This window comes from Symphalangus syndactylus, chromosome 19 (assembly GCF_028878055.3).
Source record: "Symphalangus syndactylus isolate Jambi chromosome 19, NHGRI_mSymSyn1-v2.1_pri, whole genome shotgun sequence".
NCBI lineage: Eukaryota > Metazoa > Chordata > Mammalia > Primates > Hylobatidae > Symphalangus > Symphalangus syndactylus.
Genome location: NC_072434.2, coordinates 10,588,659 through 10,605,437, shown reverse-complemented (window position 1 = coordinate 10,605,437; position 16,779 = coordinate 10,588,659). Strand labels below are relative to the sequence as shown.

Here is a 16,779-nt window from a genome sequence, read left to right as displayed (position 1 = left end):
TTTTCTCTTTATTGAGGTAGATTCACAGAACCCCCTTCTTGTCAACCTCTCTCACTCCATGCAATGAAAATATATAGCCTTCAAAAATAAAACAAAGGCACTTGTGTTTTACAATTTTTAAATAATTTACTTCTTCAAATTTTCAGAATATCTTCCCTACCTCAATTATTCTGAATGAATGAGATAACTCAAAAGAATGCTTTTATAAAGTGACTTTGGAATGTATTATTTGGGATGCATTTGTAAGTCTTCTACATTCCAAGTCTGGTCTGCAGACCAGCAGGATTGGCATCACCTGAAAGCTTGATTGAAATGCAGAATCTTCAGTTCCTGATTCTCCTGGTCCAGGAGCTGCAATTTAGCAAGATCTCCAGGCGCTTTCAATGCACAATGAAGTTCAAGAAGCACCTGTTGGATATTGTCCTCAGGGGCAATGACCTGACTTTCAGAGTTTTTGCTTTGCTCCCAATGATGCTAGAAGGGCTGGTTCTCTCTGAGCAAGTGGCAGTGTTCTGAGGACAGCCGGTACTAGACCTTGTTGGAGTTTGGCCTCAAAAACAGATCAAGTGGGTGGGTTCACACACCTTGACCTTGGCAGCTGGCCTCCAGATCAGGAGGAGCAACAAGGACATTTCTTGAGTTACCTGTTGGATTCCCCTTTCTTGACATCAGGGGAAGGAGGAAGCCCTCACGAATCCCTTTGCAATCTTCTCCTGTCTCCACTCTTTTATATCTTCAGTGTAACTGAGAGGTTTCACCAGTCAGGTAACCGGTCTTAAATTTCTTTTGTAGTAAATTTTGTATACAGCCTAGCACTTCCTTTAGAAAGTAGCATCTATTATAACTTGGTAGCTGATTCAACACTTCAACATTACCTCTTGTGGCATGTATAATAGAAAAAGAACTGGGAAAACCCTAAGTGTTTACCAATTATTGGTTCAATAAATTATAGAACATCCATGCCATAGAGTATTAGGCAGTCGTTAAAAAGAATAGGGCCAGTCTCAATGTGTGAACATCAGATAGTGTCCAGGATGTATTACATGAGAAAGCAAATACTGTCGTCCCTCCTTATCCACACGAGATTGGTTCAGGAACAATGCAAGAATACCAAAATCTGAAAGTGCTCAAGTCCCTTATATAAAATGGTTTATACTATTTGTATATAACCTATGCACATCCTCCGTATACTTTAAATCATCTCTAGATTACTTATAATACCCAATACAATGTAAATGCTATGTAGTGGTTGTTATACTATGTTGTTTTTTATTTGTATTATTTATTATTATATTGGGTTTTTAAAATATTATCAATTCACAGTTGGTTGAATCCACAGATGTGGAATTCTCAGATACAGAGGGCCAACTGTATCTAGTATTACCTCATTTGTGCCTGAAATAAGAGGAAACGATCTTCATGTATAATCTTTATGTGCACAGAATATTGCTGGTTGTATATCTTAGAACCTGGAATAGCCACTGCTTCTAAGCAAAGGGTCTTTTTTTTTTGAGACAGCATCTCACTCTGTTACCCAGGGTGGAGTGCAGGGGCATGAACACGGATCACTGCAGCTTCAACTTCCTGGCTCAAGTAATCCTCCCACCTCCGCCTCCCAGGTAGCTGGGACTACAGGTACACGCCACCATGCCTGGCTAGTTTTTGTATTTTTTGTAGAGATGAGGTTTCACCATGTTGGCCAGGCTGGTCTTGAACTCCCAGGCTCAAGCGATCCACCCACCTCAGCCTCCCAAAGTTCCGGGATTACAGGCGTGAGTCACCAAGTAAAGGGTCTTAAAGGCCGGAGCTGGGAGAAGAATTACTTTCACCGTGTAATATTTGGTACTTTTGACTTTTTTTTAACTGTCTGTATATATTATATTTTAAATTCCCAAAGGATTATATAGTCATTTAAAAATTATGGTTATGAAGATTAATATAGCAGCATGAAAAATGTTTATGATGTAAAGTGAGAAAAGCGAACATCTGTAGTCAGTACGTGCATTCCAATGTCATCTATGTAAAAATAAGTAAATAAAAAAAAACTCAAAGAAAAATGAACAAAATTTAAGAGTAGTTATGTTACAGCATTGGGATTTTCCATAGTTATAAAAATCAACTTTATTGATGTATAGTTTATATGGAAAAATGCATCTATTTTAAGTATACATTTGGAGGAATTTTGACAAATTTATATACTCATATAACCATCACCACAATCAAAACACAGAACATTTCCATTATCCCAAAAAGTTTCCTTGTACTTTGTCTCATTCCATCATGGTGTGCAATCAATGATGAGCTTTCTCTCACTGTAAGTTAGATCTTGTTTTCTGTCTCTATGAATTAAAATCATACACTATGTACTCTTTTTGTGTCCTGGCCCCTTTTGCTCAGCATAATATCACAACCATCCTCTCCTTCTTCCTTAGTAACTGCGTCCTGGGCAATATCCCCAGCTGAAAGATTACACTTCCCAGCCTTCCTTGCAGCTAGACGTAGCCGTATGACAAAATGACGCCCAATGAAGCATGCATAGAAAAGTCATGTGAGACTTCTGGAAAAGCCTCTGTAAAAGTGAGGAGCAGACACTCTTTTCTTTTTCTTTTCCTTTCTCTTGCTGTTGGCCTGGAATGTGGACCTGATGGATGGAGCTCTGGCAATCATCTTGGAGTATGAAGTGACCTTAAGGATGAACAGAAAAGAAAATGAGCCTGGGCCTTTAATGACACAGTGGAGCTGCTCCCAGCTTGGCTACCTTCCTCTTAGTCTGCTTTTATAGGAATATATATATATATATATATATATATATATATATATATATATATCTTGTTTAAGCACAAATATTTTCAGTTTTTCTGTTTTTTGTTGCTAAAAGTAATTCTAATTGTTCCATAAGCCTTCTAGCACTATTGCATTTTTAAATTATGTATTTTTTGATCAAAAATTAAATTGTAATGTTAAAAAATAAAACTTTATACTAAGATCTGACAAAAACAGTTTAAGAAAAACATTATAGGCTGGGTGCGGTGGCTCACGCCTCTAATCCCAGCACTTTGGGAGGCTGAGGTGGGTGGATCACCTGAGGTCAGGAGTTCGAGACAAGCCTGGCCAATATGGTGAAACCCCGTCTCTACTAAAAATACAAAAATTAGCCAGGCGTGGTGGTGTGAACCTGTAATCCCAGCTACCCAGGAGGCTGACGCAGTAGAATTGCTGGAACCCAGGAGGCAGAGGCTGCCATGAGCCAAGATCGCACCACTACACTCCAGCCTGGGCGTCAGAGCAAGATTGTCGAAAGAAGGAAGGGAAAGGGAGGGAAGGGGAGAGGAGGGGAATACAGACAAATATCCCTCATGAACATAGATGCAAAAATTCTCAGCAAAATATTGGCAAATTGACTCCTCAATATAAAGAATGAATATGCATGACCAAATGAAAGGTTGACTCAGCATTAAAAAATCAATCAATGTCTGTAGTCCCAGCTACTTGAAAGGCTGAGGCAGGAGGATCACCTGAGCCCAGGAGTGTGAGGCTGTAGTGCACTATGATCACGCCTGTGAACTGCCACTGTATTCCAGCCCAGGCAACATAGCGAGACTTCATCTCAAAAAAAAAAAAAAAAAAAAATCAAGTATTAATAATTCTCCACAGAATAAAAGAGAAAATCAAATAATCATCTCAATTGATGCAGAAGAAGCATTTGACAAAGTTAATATTACTTTATGATAAAAATTCTCAGCAAACTAAGAATAGACAGGAACTTCTTCAACTTGACAAAGGGCGAATCTGAAAAAAACTACAGCCAACAACATAATTGTGAAAGACTGAATGATTTCCCCTAAGATAGGGAACAATGAAAGGATAACTGCTCTGAACATATCTATGAAATATTGTGCTGGAGCCCCTACCAATGTCTAAGGCAAGAAAAAGAAATAAAAGACATAAAAGATTGGAAAGAAAAAGTAAAACTTTCTCTGATTACAGGTAGCATGATTGTCTACATGGACAATCCTATGGAATCTAAAAAAAAAAAAATCCCAATCCTTCTAGAATTAATAAGTGAATTGAGCAAGATTAAAGGATATCAGGGTGATATATAAAAATGAATACACTAGCAACAAACAACTGAAAAATTAAAATTTTATAAATCCCATTTACAATAGCCTTGGAAAGCATGAAATATTTAGGCATACGTTTAATGAGTGATTTGTAAGACTTCTACACTGACGATTATACGACATAACTGAGGCTGGGCATGGTGGCTCATGTCAGTCACCACAGCACTTTGGGAGGCCGAGGTGAGGGGATGGCTTGAGCCCAGACGTTCAAGACCCAGCCTGGGTCTTGAACAAGGTGAAACCCCATCTCTATTAAAAATACAAAAATTAGCCGGGCATGGTGGTGCACGCCTGAAGTCCTAGCTACTCAGGTGGCTGAGGTGACAGAATCGCTTAAGCCTAGGAGATCATGCCACTGCACTCCATCCAGCCTGGGTGGTGGAGCAAGACCTTGTCTCAAAAAAAAAAAAAAAAAAAATCACTGAGAAAAGTTAAAGAATATTTAAATACATGAATAGATGTATTACCACCTATGAATAGTGAAGACTCACTATTAGCAGGATGTCAGTTTCCTCCACATTGATCTATAGATTCAGTACAATCCTATGTGAAAACAGCTGGAGTTTTTAGACATTGACGAGCTGATTCTGACGTGTACATTTACATAGAATTTTAAAAATAATACAATGAATCTAAAATAGAAAAAAATAAGACCAAGATTGTGACAGAGACACACATGAGGTTCTGCAATGGCACAGAGGAAGAAAGAATAGCTCTGATTAGGTGACTCGAGGGAGGCTCCTCAAAGGAGATGACTGAACAGCGCCAGCATCTGGGTGCTCAGGTAAGCATCTGACTTGAAAAAAAACTCCCTGCTTGATCCTGGTTGAGAACTACGAGTTCAAACAAGGTCGTGCCTGTGGGGACAGAGAAGGGAGAACAGATGGAAGACAGGATGGATATGAACACCAACTGGACTTGGTGGAAGAAAAAAATCCAGTTAACTCCGGTTTCCAGCTTGGGAAGCAGGGCGGGTAGTGATTTCATATTCCAGGATTTGGGAAATGGAAAGCAAATTAGTTTTGTACATGGCAGTGGGGATGAGAGAGAGGTTGAGAGAAAAATGATCTCTATATGCCCTCCAGAGAGCTCAGAAACTCAGTCCTCCCAAGTGGGTCCAGCAGGGCAGAGAGCTGGAGACAGGCTGACCCCAGCTGCCCTTTAGGTTTTGCCTCCATGGGGCAGACCCTGCTGCTGAGGAAGTTGTGCTCTGAGCATTAGTTGGACAGCTGCTGAATCTTAGGGCTCTGAGCTACTATAAAGCACTTTTCTCCGTGGTTTTGTTGTTTAGCATGGACTTTGTGAGCCTCTAGACAATTGTCCCTTGGTTTAGAATGCCGGAACAAATTTGACCAGTGGAATCCAGTTCCAGGATTCTACTCACATTGTTCCACTGAAGAGATTTTAATAAAGGGATATTTCCAGGGATGAGAGCCAGGTTAGGGAGCCGACCAGGGATGTGGAGGCGCACAGGAGCTCTCCATAGTGGAAGCTATTACCACATGGAGGCTGGAAGGGGCAGAGGGGGAGGATGGTATTACTGAGGCCCAGTGGAGATTAGAGCCATGGAGGAGGAGCTGGGCCCCTGGAAGAATGCAGCCACTGCCAGGCCAAGCCTCTGAATCAAGAGGGCGCAGACAAAAAATACCCTCCATCACCACCCTCCTTACCCCTCAGTCTCCAGCTGGTGCCTCCCACTGGCTAATGCCGATTGGAAGCCAGCAATCAGGGGAGCATGAGCAAAGAAGGGTAGGGAATGGACCAGATGTGTGGGGTCAGGGGCAAGCAAGATACCAACACAGCCACACTGGAACACGGCCTGTGTAAAAGCAGGGGCATGGGTAACTCAGAGGAATGACAGAAAAACCATAGCACAGAAGTCAGGACTCTTGGATCCCTGCCCCAACGCACACTGAGCGTCCTGGGAGGCATGCTGCTGGCATCTTAGGCCTCAACTGCTTTGGCTGCAAAATGAGTAGGCTGGACCATTCAGTTGAGTGAACTTTGTGGCCTTCCACAGAGAGTCCTCTGACCCTGCTGTAAGTCAGCTGGCCCTCCCACCAAGCACAGACTGTGGCTCCACCCCAGGCAGACAGGAGTAGTGATGGGCGAGGGGAGTGCCGGGGAGGCCTGGGACTGGCCAGCATCTGGGACTAGAGCTGATGCTCCTCTTTTCCAGCAAACCCATGGGACATGCAGAGTCAACAAGGGACTTTTCTTAAACGTACTTTTCACGGTGGTGAGGTATATTCAAAAAGAAAGAAGAGTATTCATCTCCAGAGAGCAGCAGTTTCACAGACCTGTGTTGCTGTAGCTCCAAGTCCTGGTGCCCCCTGCTAAGTTCCTGATAACTGAAGATGAAACTTGAACAGTAAAAGGGAAGTTCTCCTGTCTCCTACAGGGTATCAAATCCTGTTTCTAGATGGTTTCAGTTCTTAAAGACACAGGATTCCATATTTTCTTACCCAATAAGCTGGAGGCAAAGAAGCTTCAGTGACCACCAGCCACATTTGCACAGCCCTGGGGTGAAATGGGGCTGCAATGCAGAGCATCTCTGGAATCCGGGTTTGAAAGGGGGTCCCGATATTTCTAAAATGTGTCATCTTTCTCCTTATTAATGTAGAGAATTGGTCCAGGGAAGTGCACAGATTTGCTCAGTCAGCTCGGCGTCCAGAGGGCCTCTTAGTTTTCTACAATTTTCTACCTTCCTAGTTTCTACAGGGTCAGATGCCTCATAGGAGCACATGCTACTGTTTCATTTTGGAGGTGGGAAGGGCCTATTCACACTGGCTTCAAAGTCACTCACAGGTCAAGCTCAGCGAGTTGCTCGTTCCCTTACTGTGCCCATGAAGTGTCCCTGTCCTCTGGGAGGACAGACAGAGACTGGGATCTTGCTGCCTTCAAAGTGTTCGGTCACAAATACACGTTCAAATATGTGTTCTGCAGTTTATTTAAAGAGGATAAAGGAGGGAAACAAGAAAGACGAAGAGAAAAATAAGAAAAACAAAAGGTGGAACAGGTGGTTAGTAAGGGTTCCCAAGCATGTGGAAATACATAATAAAGAAAGAAGGTGATGCGTCCACTGAGGAAGAGGAAAGGGAAACGCTACCACAAAGATTTCACTGAGGCCCAAGGCGTTTTTCTCCTTGAAGTCAGACACCAGACACTGGAAGAGGTGGATGCAAGATGCTGTGGCATCTTCCACATCAGGACACAGTCATTTGTTTACTCATTTACTTAAATAAACAACAACAATATGGCCGGGTGCGGGGGCTCACGCCTGTAATCCCAGCACTTTGGGAGGCTGAGGCAAGTGGATCACCCGAGGTCAGAAGTTCAAGAGCAGCCTAACCAACATGGTGAAACCCCGTCTCTACTAAAAATACAAAAATTAGCCGGGCATGGTGGCACGCACCTGTAACGGGAGGCTGAGGCACGAGAATCACTTGAACCTAGGAGGCGGAGGTTGCAGTGAGCCAAGATCACGCCACAGCACTCCAGCCTGGTGACAGAGTGAGACTGTCTCAAAAACAAACAAACAAACAAACAAACAAACCCAACCAACATAATGGGATGCATGCTGTGATTCAGAGTCAAGGGAAGCACCTGGGAAAAGCTTCTCAGCACATTTGTCAGCGATCACAGAAGTCTTCTGAGGAAGCGGTGTCTAACCTGTGCCCTAAAGGTGCTTAGGAGTTGGAGAGAAATGAGGGGGAGGAATAGCGGCTATGAGGGCCTAATTCAGGACAAGGCAGCTCAGGACAGCAGAACAGGTGAGGTGGCCCGGGGACTCTCTGCTCCTTGGAAATTACACAGTCAATACATCACGCCCTGACTTTCTCAGTGTCTCTATGCACTTGGGGGTAAATAAACATCTTCCAAAAACACTAGTTTCATTTGACACTGTTTAAGTATATATTTTTTTAAAAAGGCAAAATCATGCTCTTATTTATACGTGAAATATACAAGTGTTAAGACTTTTATTTATTGGAAATCACTAATCAATGAGGGAGCCAAGCGGTTGTAACCAGTTCAAAAGATAATCTGAAAAACAGGCATGTTTCCAGATTTGGAATATCAATATGAATGTGCAAATGGAGGCAAACTGGTCTTTCCAAGGGAGACGGAGGAGGAAAATAAATTGATCATCCATGGGCAGGACATAATTTGCACGTCTACAGATAATGACTTTGCATCGTTATGAATCAGCTACAATTAACAGAGTTGTCAAAGCTCAAGGACATTGCAAGACTCTTATCAGATAACCTGAGGGGTGTCCCCTAGACAATGCATAGTTTCCTCTTGCACATTTTCCCTACATGGCCAGCCTGTCAAATTCTCTTGCTTTCTGTCTCCTGTGGCCAGGACCACGGGTGATTTGTGTACCCAACTCCTCTGTGTACACATGATAAATGAAGTAATCCTAAGCAAATATTAAGGACTTACACGGTAATGATGTAGAACAGAGAGAAATGTGATAACTATATTTACAGCATTTAAATGAAATTAAAGTTAACAACTGAAGAGATTTGTGTCCTGTTTCTGTTTCTGGCTCACATCTCCATCATCATCATCAACCTATTGTCACTTTCATCACTGTTATTACAAGGCCTTTCTTAAGCAACGTCATTGATGATTTATAGGAACTCCACATTTACAACAGGCAAACTGACCTAGATGATGAATTATAGGAGCAAAGAAAGGAGGTTACGTCCGTGCTCTTAAATGGGGAAACAACAATGAGAAATTCATATCACAAATATGAAAGCGATCTTGTAGGGGTTGGAGTAGGGGTGAAGGCTTCACTGGGATGAAGACAACTAGGGAGGGAGTAGCCATTCAGTCAGTCAGTCACACAGATTTTTTTTTTTTTTTTTTTTTTTTTAGTGCTTACCATGTGCTAGGCATGGTGCTAAGCAACCAGGCATATAAGAATGAATACTCTCTGACCTGTTGCTTACAATCTTAGTAGGCATGTTCCCTATTCAGACCAGATAGGGGAAAGCATTAGATTTCCTCTGATCAAAATGAGACAGGTCTGGAGGTGAGATTTCAGAAGTTGTATGATAAGGAGGCCCTTTAAGGTGTATGTGAGTGAGGGATGTGTCTTTCCCTTGTGTGTCTTGTTTCACCACGATGTACACAATGGGTACTTAAACTTTCATTGTTTGAACAATAATTTGTAAATTAATAACTAATCAGCATTTTAATTATTTTATATTATTAGTATTTATTTCAATAAAAATTATTAGTTTATTGAAAGTAATATTATTTATAATTTGCATAAATGATTAATAATATTTAAATATTTATAATTAATATGATTTATGATTAGCATAAATAATTTATTACTAATAAAGATTCCATATTCCAAATGGTTACAGCTAATTTGCAAATTAGCTGTAACAATTAAAGAACTTCTGGGAGGTACTTTCATTTATTCTTTCCACTCTCAGCCTCAGGTTTCTGTCCACCACTGGTGTTTCTCAAACTTTCTTGCTTTCTCAATTTCAGAAAGTACTGCCTGGTGAATTGAGCCTTCTCTGGGTTTGTGACATTCTGGAAGGTACTTATTGGTCTTGCCATTAGCCTGAAGGAAAGCCCAAGGAAGCTCTGTGAAAGCTGAGGATGCTTGGAAAATGGTCCTTCCTCTCAGGCTTCTGGGCAACAGTAATGATTACACATTGTCCAAGAACCTGCCACCCCCACGTTCAGACAACACAGGGGCCAATTCAGAGCACAGCAGAAGCTTATATCCTACACAAGGCAACTGAAAACTTAACCCAGTTCCAGAGGAGTCTCGACTAAGAAATGAATAGGTAAGTAGCAGGTTATTAAGGGAAATCAGGGAAGTTCCAGAGCCCATCTCTGGCCTTTCAGGATGGTGTGGTAGAATGCAAACAATGGACTCTCCCTTGCACTTTCCCTCAGGGCTGTGGTTAGAATTCTGGGCTAGTAGCCTTCGTTCTGATCTGTGATGGTATTTCTGGTCTTCTCAAGAATATCATACCAGAAAAAGGTGATGCTAGAACAGCCAAGAGAGCAGGCGAGCTGTTTCAAAGGGCAGTTTGTCCTGAACACAGCCTTGGACTTAGGGTTCAAGCCCTTCAAGCATACCCTGCCAAGAGCACTCCCACTGCTAAATACAAACTTTTGGTGTGGGTCACGCTAATGGTGATGATGTCCATGGTGGTGGTGTTGACCACACCTCTCTCCTTTGTCTCACATAGATAGGGTGGGACACTTTCAACAAGGTGGTCCATTTCCAAATGGGCGCTCCAGAAAAGTTCCCTTGACTCCTAGCATACAACAGTTTCAAGATTCGGGCCTTGGTTGGCCACACCTTCAAACCTCAAATTACGCAGCATTATGGGGGTGTGGGGGAACTTCCCCCAGCACACCCTCCTGTGGATTCAGCAAAACCTTCCCAGGAGAAGGGATGATTTAGATTCAGAGAACAAGGATCCCCATTCCCTCCTTCCCTTTTCCATCCCTCTTTCCTTCCCTTCCTCCTCTCCATTCTTGCTTCTTTCTTTTTGCTCCCTGGCTCTCTTCTACGAGCCTCCTTCATGCAGCACGGATGACCCTGCCAGGACTTCCTGGACCTCAAGAGAGGGAAGGTGTGTCACTGAGAGCTGGGGCCTCCCTTTTTTTTTTTTTTTTTTCTAGTTCTTGCTGGGGCAAAGCCCACAGCCCTGTGTCAGTAAATACCCCCTGGGTGGCGGAGACCCCAGCATTGGTGGGAAAGAAGAGAGGGGCTTTTGGGACTCTCGCTTTCCTGTCTGTTAGAGTCATCATTCTTTACCAAGATTTGGGGTCAAAATTGGGTCCTGCTTACTGAATGGAAACCCCAAGGTTCAAGGCTGGCTGGTGCAATACAGGGCAGGATTGCGGACAGGAAGTGGTGTGGCTACGTGGGTGTGAAGGAAGGACTTCCTCCCTCTCTGACACTTTCTATGCCGAGGGGGCCTTTCTCAGGCTGCCTTCCTTCCTTCAACCCAGCAGGCAGCCGCTCTGAGACTTGAGATGCAGATGCCCAGCACAAGGCCTGGTGCCCAGCAGCAGTACGAATAGAACCACGCAAATCCAGTCCTCAGCACCTCGTGTACTCCCCTAGTCCCTCCTGGAAGAATACAGCACCTTCTCAGGCTTATACTCTGCAGAATTTTTACTTTTTCAGGTAGGAGTAGCCCCAGGGGACATTTGTTTTTCAGGACTCTTGTCTCATCTCCAGTTATCTCGGAGGGGACATGACCCTCAGCACCATGGGCTGCCTTAGTTTTGGTTCCCTGCTTCCAAATGTATTGCTTTCACATTGAAAGTGGAGGCAGTTTTGATCCTCCCAAAATTCAAGCTCAACCTCAAGCTCAACACAGCAGCTAGGGAGGAGGATGCCTGATTCAGTGGCTAATTTGAATAAAGTTCTCGATCGCAGATAAAGCAATTGACATATTGCAGCAAAGTAGCTGGATCTGGGAGATAGTTAGGAGGCACAATGGACAGGACTTGGTAGATTAGTTGGGAACACAGAGAAATCAATAGGTTTCTAGCCAGGTGGGTGATGGACCCTTGATTAAATAGGTAAAAACAGATTGAGAAGCATGTTTGAGGGGAAGATGATGAGATCATTAGTGTATCTTGTGCCACAGTGAGTCATCGAGTGGGATGTGCTGTGAAACATCCTCTGAGAGACACTTAACAGGCAGCTGGATGGATCCACAGGGCTGCCCCCTGGAGAGAGAACTGGGCTCTGGGTGCAGTTGGGAAAGTTACCAGCATAGAGATAGATGGTGGCTGACAAGAAGCAGGTAGAACAAAGAACAAAGGTAAAAGCCATTGTCATAGGCTGTTGGGAAGTAAAGGAGAATAAGACTTGACATATGACCATTAGATTTCGTGACCAGAGCTTACTGGTAAACTCCAAGGAGGCAGTTTCAGTGAAGGGGTGAGAGAAACGTCTGGATCTTATGGTAGAGCCTGACAGATATTCACCAAACCCAGTTCTTCCTCCCACTGAGCGCTTGGCTAAATTTCATTTCCTGACCTCCCTTGTAGCTGGATGGGGCCAGGTGACCAAGTTCTGGCCATTGAACCGTGGGGAAGTGATACACCGTCACCTCCAGGACATAGTCCTTTGCCTCACGCCCCATGGACCCTCTCCTCCCCAGCCTCCCAGCCAGAGTAGAGGGGCTGGGGGACGGCAAGGCCTTGAGGGCGCACAGCAAATGGAAGCTAGGGGACTAACAAGGATTATGACGTGGAGCCTGGGGATTACACCTGAGGTCAGGCTGGATAGGGCTTAAGGATAAGCAGGCCAACGGGGCCAGCAGGCCTGGACACCCTGGAGTTAGCAGTGGAGTAGGGGGCAGGCAGTAGAACAGCAATGACCACAAGGGTCGGAGCAGGGCAGCGGACAGTCAGGGACAGCTGGATTTTGGAAGTCAGGTCAGCCAGAGTCCAGGTCCACAAGCCTGGAGAACTTGGAAGTTCTGCAGGATCAGGCTGAGACTCCTGCAGGGCCACAAATTCCTGGAGTTGAAAGTCAGCAGCAGCAAAACTCCTGCATGTGCCAGGCACACACTTTGTATGTTCCCACTCACCACTGCAGAGACCCCTGGGACCCTGGCTCTAAGTCTACCATCACAGACAGGGTGCTCAACTGAACCACGCAGATGGAAGGACAGGCCACATTTAGACACTAGCTGAGCCACACCCAGATTACCTCCTTGTTACATCAGCCTGACTCAATTCATAGAGGATCAGGTGGGAGACCACCTGAGGTCTTAGCCTGGTTCTGGTGCTCACCCACAGGGGACCTTGAGCAAGTCTCTTCCGCTGGCTGCACCTGAGCCCCTTCTCTGCAAAGTGGAGGGGTCAGAATGGATGATTTTAATGTCTCTTGTTCTAAAACCTTGCATTATGCTTTCTGCCCCCAAACTCCCAGCAGGTATGAGTCCTGTTCTCTAACAGCAGCCTTCCAACGTGCCTGACAAGGGCAAGTTTGCAGCCTTCAGCCTGTGAGTGTTAAGAGACCAGGCAGGCCTCCAGTAGGAAGGGGAACTCTCCCTAGGAAAGGGGGGTTGAGAGGAGTAGCCGAGAGTCAGCAAGTCCTTCACCCCTGGGAGGGGCTGCCTTCTATTTCTTTCTTGTTTTTTACTTCTTTAACCATCTAGATTTACAACCAAGCGCTTTCCTTTCTGTTCCCATTTCTTGTTCCCTTTATGATGGAATGGCTCCACCCTCCAGAACCACCTCTCTTCCAGGGAAAAAGAGAATTGGAGGATGGGGAGTGTCTTCCCAATTGGTTTTCCTTGCTGGAGCCAACTTCAAGCTGGCTTGGTTCTGTTTTTCCCGAAAGACGACAGTCGGCAGACAGGGCTTTTTGAAAAGAAATTGCTCCTCTTCTCATCTACCCAAATATTTGTTTAAATAAGGAGACAAATTTTTCCACTCAATTGTGACTCAGATTAATACAAAGTTTCTCCCCTATCCTACACCTACTTAATAGAACAAGAGTGGCCTCGGAGTGGACGGTGCAGTTGAGAAAACCAACCCGGAATAGAAAATCTCCCACGTCAGTCCAGCATGGGTGTGAGAGTTGGCCAAGGTGGAAGGCTGTGCAGAGCATGACAAACAAACGGGTCACACCCAGCATGCACCTTCGTGATCTAGCTTGGTCAAAGACTTCTGAAGGCCTAGAAGTGGCAAGGAAGTCCCACTGGCTTATGCTCCACCACAGCCCCCTAAAGCCACCTCCCCTGTCTGCCGTGGATGTGGCTGTGAGAGTAGCCAGGCAGGCAGGCAAGACCCATGAGCCACAGAACACCCAGAGAAGACAGAAGACGGCCTCTCCAGGAAGAGGAGTGTATTGTGCCTCTAAATTCCAAGAACTGGAGAAGGGAGAGACAATAAGCATCTTTATTATCCAAATTCTAGGGGAAATGGCTCTGCATAACAGCAGAACCTACTAGCTGCCAGGGTGGATGAGAAGTCACTCCGGAGGGTGGCCTCCATGCTGGATCTGCACAAGGGCTCTGAGAGTCTGGCGCCTGGTGGATGTCGGGCTGAGTCCAGTCTGCAGGGAAGACAGCTGGCTGGTCCTGGAGCTCCCAGGAGGAGGCCTGGCCACAGGTGCCCCCTGTATACAATTGTGAAGGGAAAGCCTTCCTCCCAGGTATGAAAATGACCAAGTGTCCCCGGCTTCATCGGGGCAAGCAGCCGGCCACAGGGTCCGGCCGGGGAGGCACTGGCACAAAGTTCATGGGGCAGAGCAGCAGCGGGCACATCTTCTCGTGCTCCTTCAGTGCCTCTGTCAGGTGCTTCAGCTCCTCCGTCAGCTTCCCGATCTCTCTCCGCAGCATGGTGTTTTCTTGCTCCAGGCACTCATATTCCTGGGGGAGACAGAAGGGGCAAAATCATTTCTGATGCGGTGTTCTCTTCCTCCGTCCTCCTGTGCCGCGCTGCTCGCCTCTTGCCCATGAAAGCTGTCTTATTACGCATGTCCCCTCCACCGCTCAGATATGCAGATATTTGTCTATTTGATGAGTGTCTCTCCCCTCCCACTGGGAGAAACAATTTATTGAGGTATAACTTACATAAAATAAAATGTATCTATTTTAAGTATGATCCAGTGAGTTTTGACAAATGCATACACCTGTGTTGATCAATACACAGAACATTTCCATCACTCCAAAAAGTTCCCTCATGCCCCTGTGCAGTTAGTCCCCCGCAAATGCTGATGTGCTGTCCGAAGATCTCTGTTGGGTTCACCGCTATACCCCCAGCACCTAGAACAGTACCCGGAACATAACAAATGTTTGTTGATTGCACTAACAAACGAACGAAAACATCCCTTGCCTTGGTTTTGCTCCAGCACTCACCTGTTCGGTTTCCTCTCCTTCAGGGTTTACAGAGGCGTAGAACTGCAGGGGATCAGAGAGATCCCTCAGCCCAATCCACACAATGTAGAAAACATCTATATCCAACCTGTTCTGGGCACTTCTGCCCTCAATGGACAGACTCTGTCATTTCTGGGCTGCTCTACTAGACAAATCCTCTTTGTTGGGCATGGTGACTCATGCCTGTAATCTCAGCACTTTGGGAGGTCAAGGTGGGAGGATCACTTAAGGCCAGGAATTTGAGACCAGCCTGGGCAACACAGTGGGACCCCATCTCTAAAAAAAATTTTTTTAACTAGCCAGGCATGGTGATGCATACCTATAGTCCCAGGCACGCGAGAGGCTCTGCCAGGGGGATTGCTTGAGCCCAGGATTTCGAGGCTGCAATAAGCCATGATTACAGCACTGCACTCCAGCCTGGGTAACAGAGAAAGATCCCAACTCAAAAAAAAAGAAAAAGAAAGAAAAAGAAAGAAAGAAAGAAAGAAAGAAAGAAAGAAAGAAAGAAAGAGAGAGAAAGAGAGAAAAGTAAAAAGAAAAGAAAAAGCTCTTCTTTGAACTGATCCAAACGCTCTCACTTTCAAATGTACCTTTTGGGTTTGGTTCCATTTAATAGAACCACATCTAGTAGATCCAATGCTTTTTTCAATATCGCAGTTCTTGAAATGTTAGGATACAGCATCTCAGGTCCTCTGAGTTCCTTGCATCGGGCTCTTCTTTGCTGTTCTGTGGACCCTCACCAACACACACTCCAATTTACCAGAATATCCCAGAAAATGTTGCTCCCAGGATGCAATGCATGGTTCTGGAGACCATGCCAAGGGCAAATGTGTGGCAGTGACCTCTCCTGTGCTGGCCCCAAGCTGCTGAGGATTCTCCCTGAGGCTGCAGAGAAATGCAAGCTCTATCTGCAGGTGCTGCTGCTCTGTCTGTCCTTGGATGATGATGGATGCTACGGGGCTTAAGGGTAGGATTTTACATCCATCTCCACTGAATTTCATTCCTTATTTGGACATCTTCCAGACCAGCAAAATTGCAAAATCTTTTGGAATCTCAATTGCATCATCTCATGAATGGTGACAGCACACAGCCTTAAGCCACCCACTAATTTAACACGCAGGTCTTCCTTTTCTTCATCCAAGTCATTAATAAGTTCTACAATAAATAGCCAACAGCAGAGCTCTATGGCATGCCAGTAGAGACCCTCTCTAGGCTGGCAATCTCATTTAAATCTTGCTGAAGTGTTTTCGTTCATTTCTAGTTTATAGTAAGGCTTTGTTGTACCATGCACACCACACATTTCCCAAGCTCAGGGCCCAATTGTGTTACTCATTACACTTTCTCTCTGACTAGTAATTTCAAGGGAGTATCACTAAAGAAATGTGATCTTATAGCCCCCAAAGACACATGCAAATTCTCAACCCTGCCCCTTTGCTTGTGCAGTTATCCTCAACTGGACTGCCTTCCTCCTTTTCTACATGGGTCCAGCTCAAGCCCACCACCACCAGGAAGGCTTCCCTAACCACGGCACCTACAGGAACCACATCTTTTATTATGCGTTCTATTCTACTTTGTATCATATTCAATTTCATTCATATTAAGTAATGTCTCTCCCCAAAGATCAGAAATGTAAAGGACCTAGGAACTTCTGCCACTCCTCCCCTCTACCCCCCGGCCTGATGCGCCACAGCACCAGCATCTACATGCTCAGTGATTCCTCAGCCCTCATCCTCTGTCTCTTCTTTAACCCCATCCTTTCC

The 16,779-nt window shown here is 44.8% G+C and overlaps 1 protein-coding gene and 1 long non-coding RNA gene across 5 annotated transcripts in view; one reads left to right on the top strand and one right to left on the bottom strand.

The window, feature by feature from the left end:
* Positions 1–2,111: 2,111 nt before the first annotated feature.
* BATF3 (basic leucine zipper ATF-like transcription factor 3) overlaps positions 2,112–16,779 on the bottom strand; it is a 30,084-nt gene continuing 15,416 nt past the window's right edge. For 3 of the 4 annotated variants that reach the window (XM_055233487.2, XM_055233491.2, XM_055233490.2), the window contains exon 3: positions 14,024–14,512. In XM_055233487.2, coding sequence (XP_055089462.1) covers positions 14,324–14,512 — 189 coding nt within the window. In that variant the 3' untranslated portion in view covers positions 14,024–14,323. Of the gene's footprint in view, positions 2,686–14,023; positions 14,513–16,779 lie in introns of those variants that run through there. The other variant, XM_055233488.2, reaches the window with a different exon arrangement.
* Positions 11,033–14,741, top strand: LOC134731878 (uncharacterized). Its single transcript, XR_010114560.1, has 2 exons — positions 11,033–11,301; positions 13,630–14,741. It is a non-coding gene; the product is annotated as an uncharacterized lncRNA (long non-coding RNA).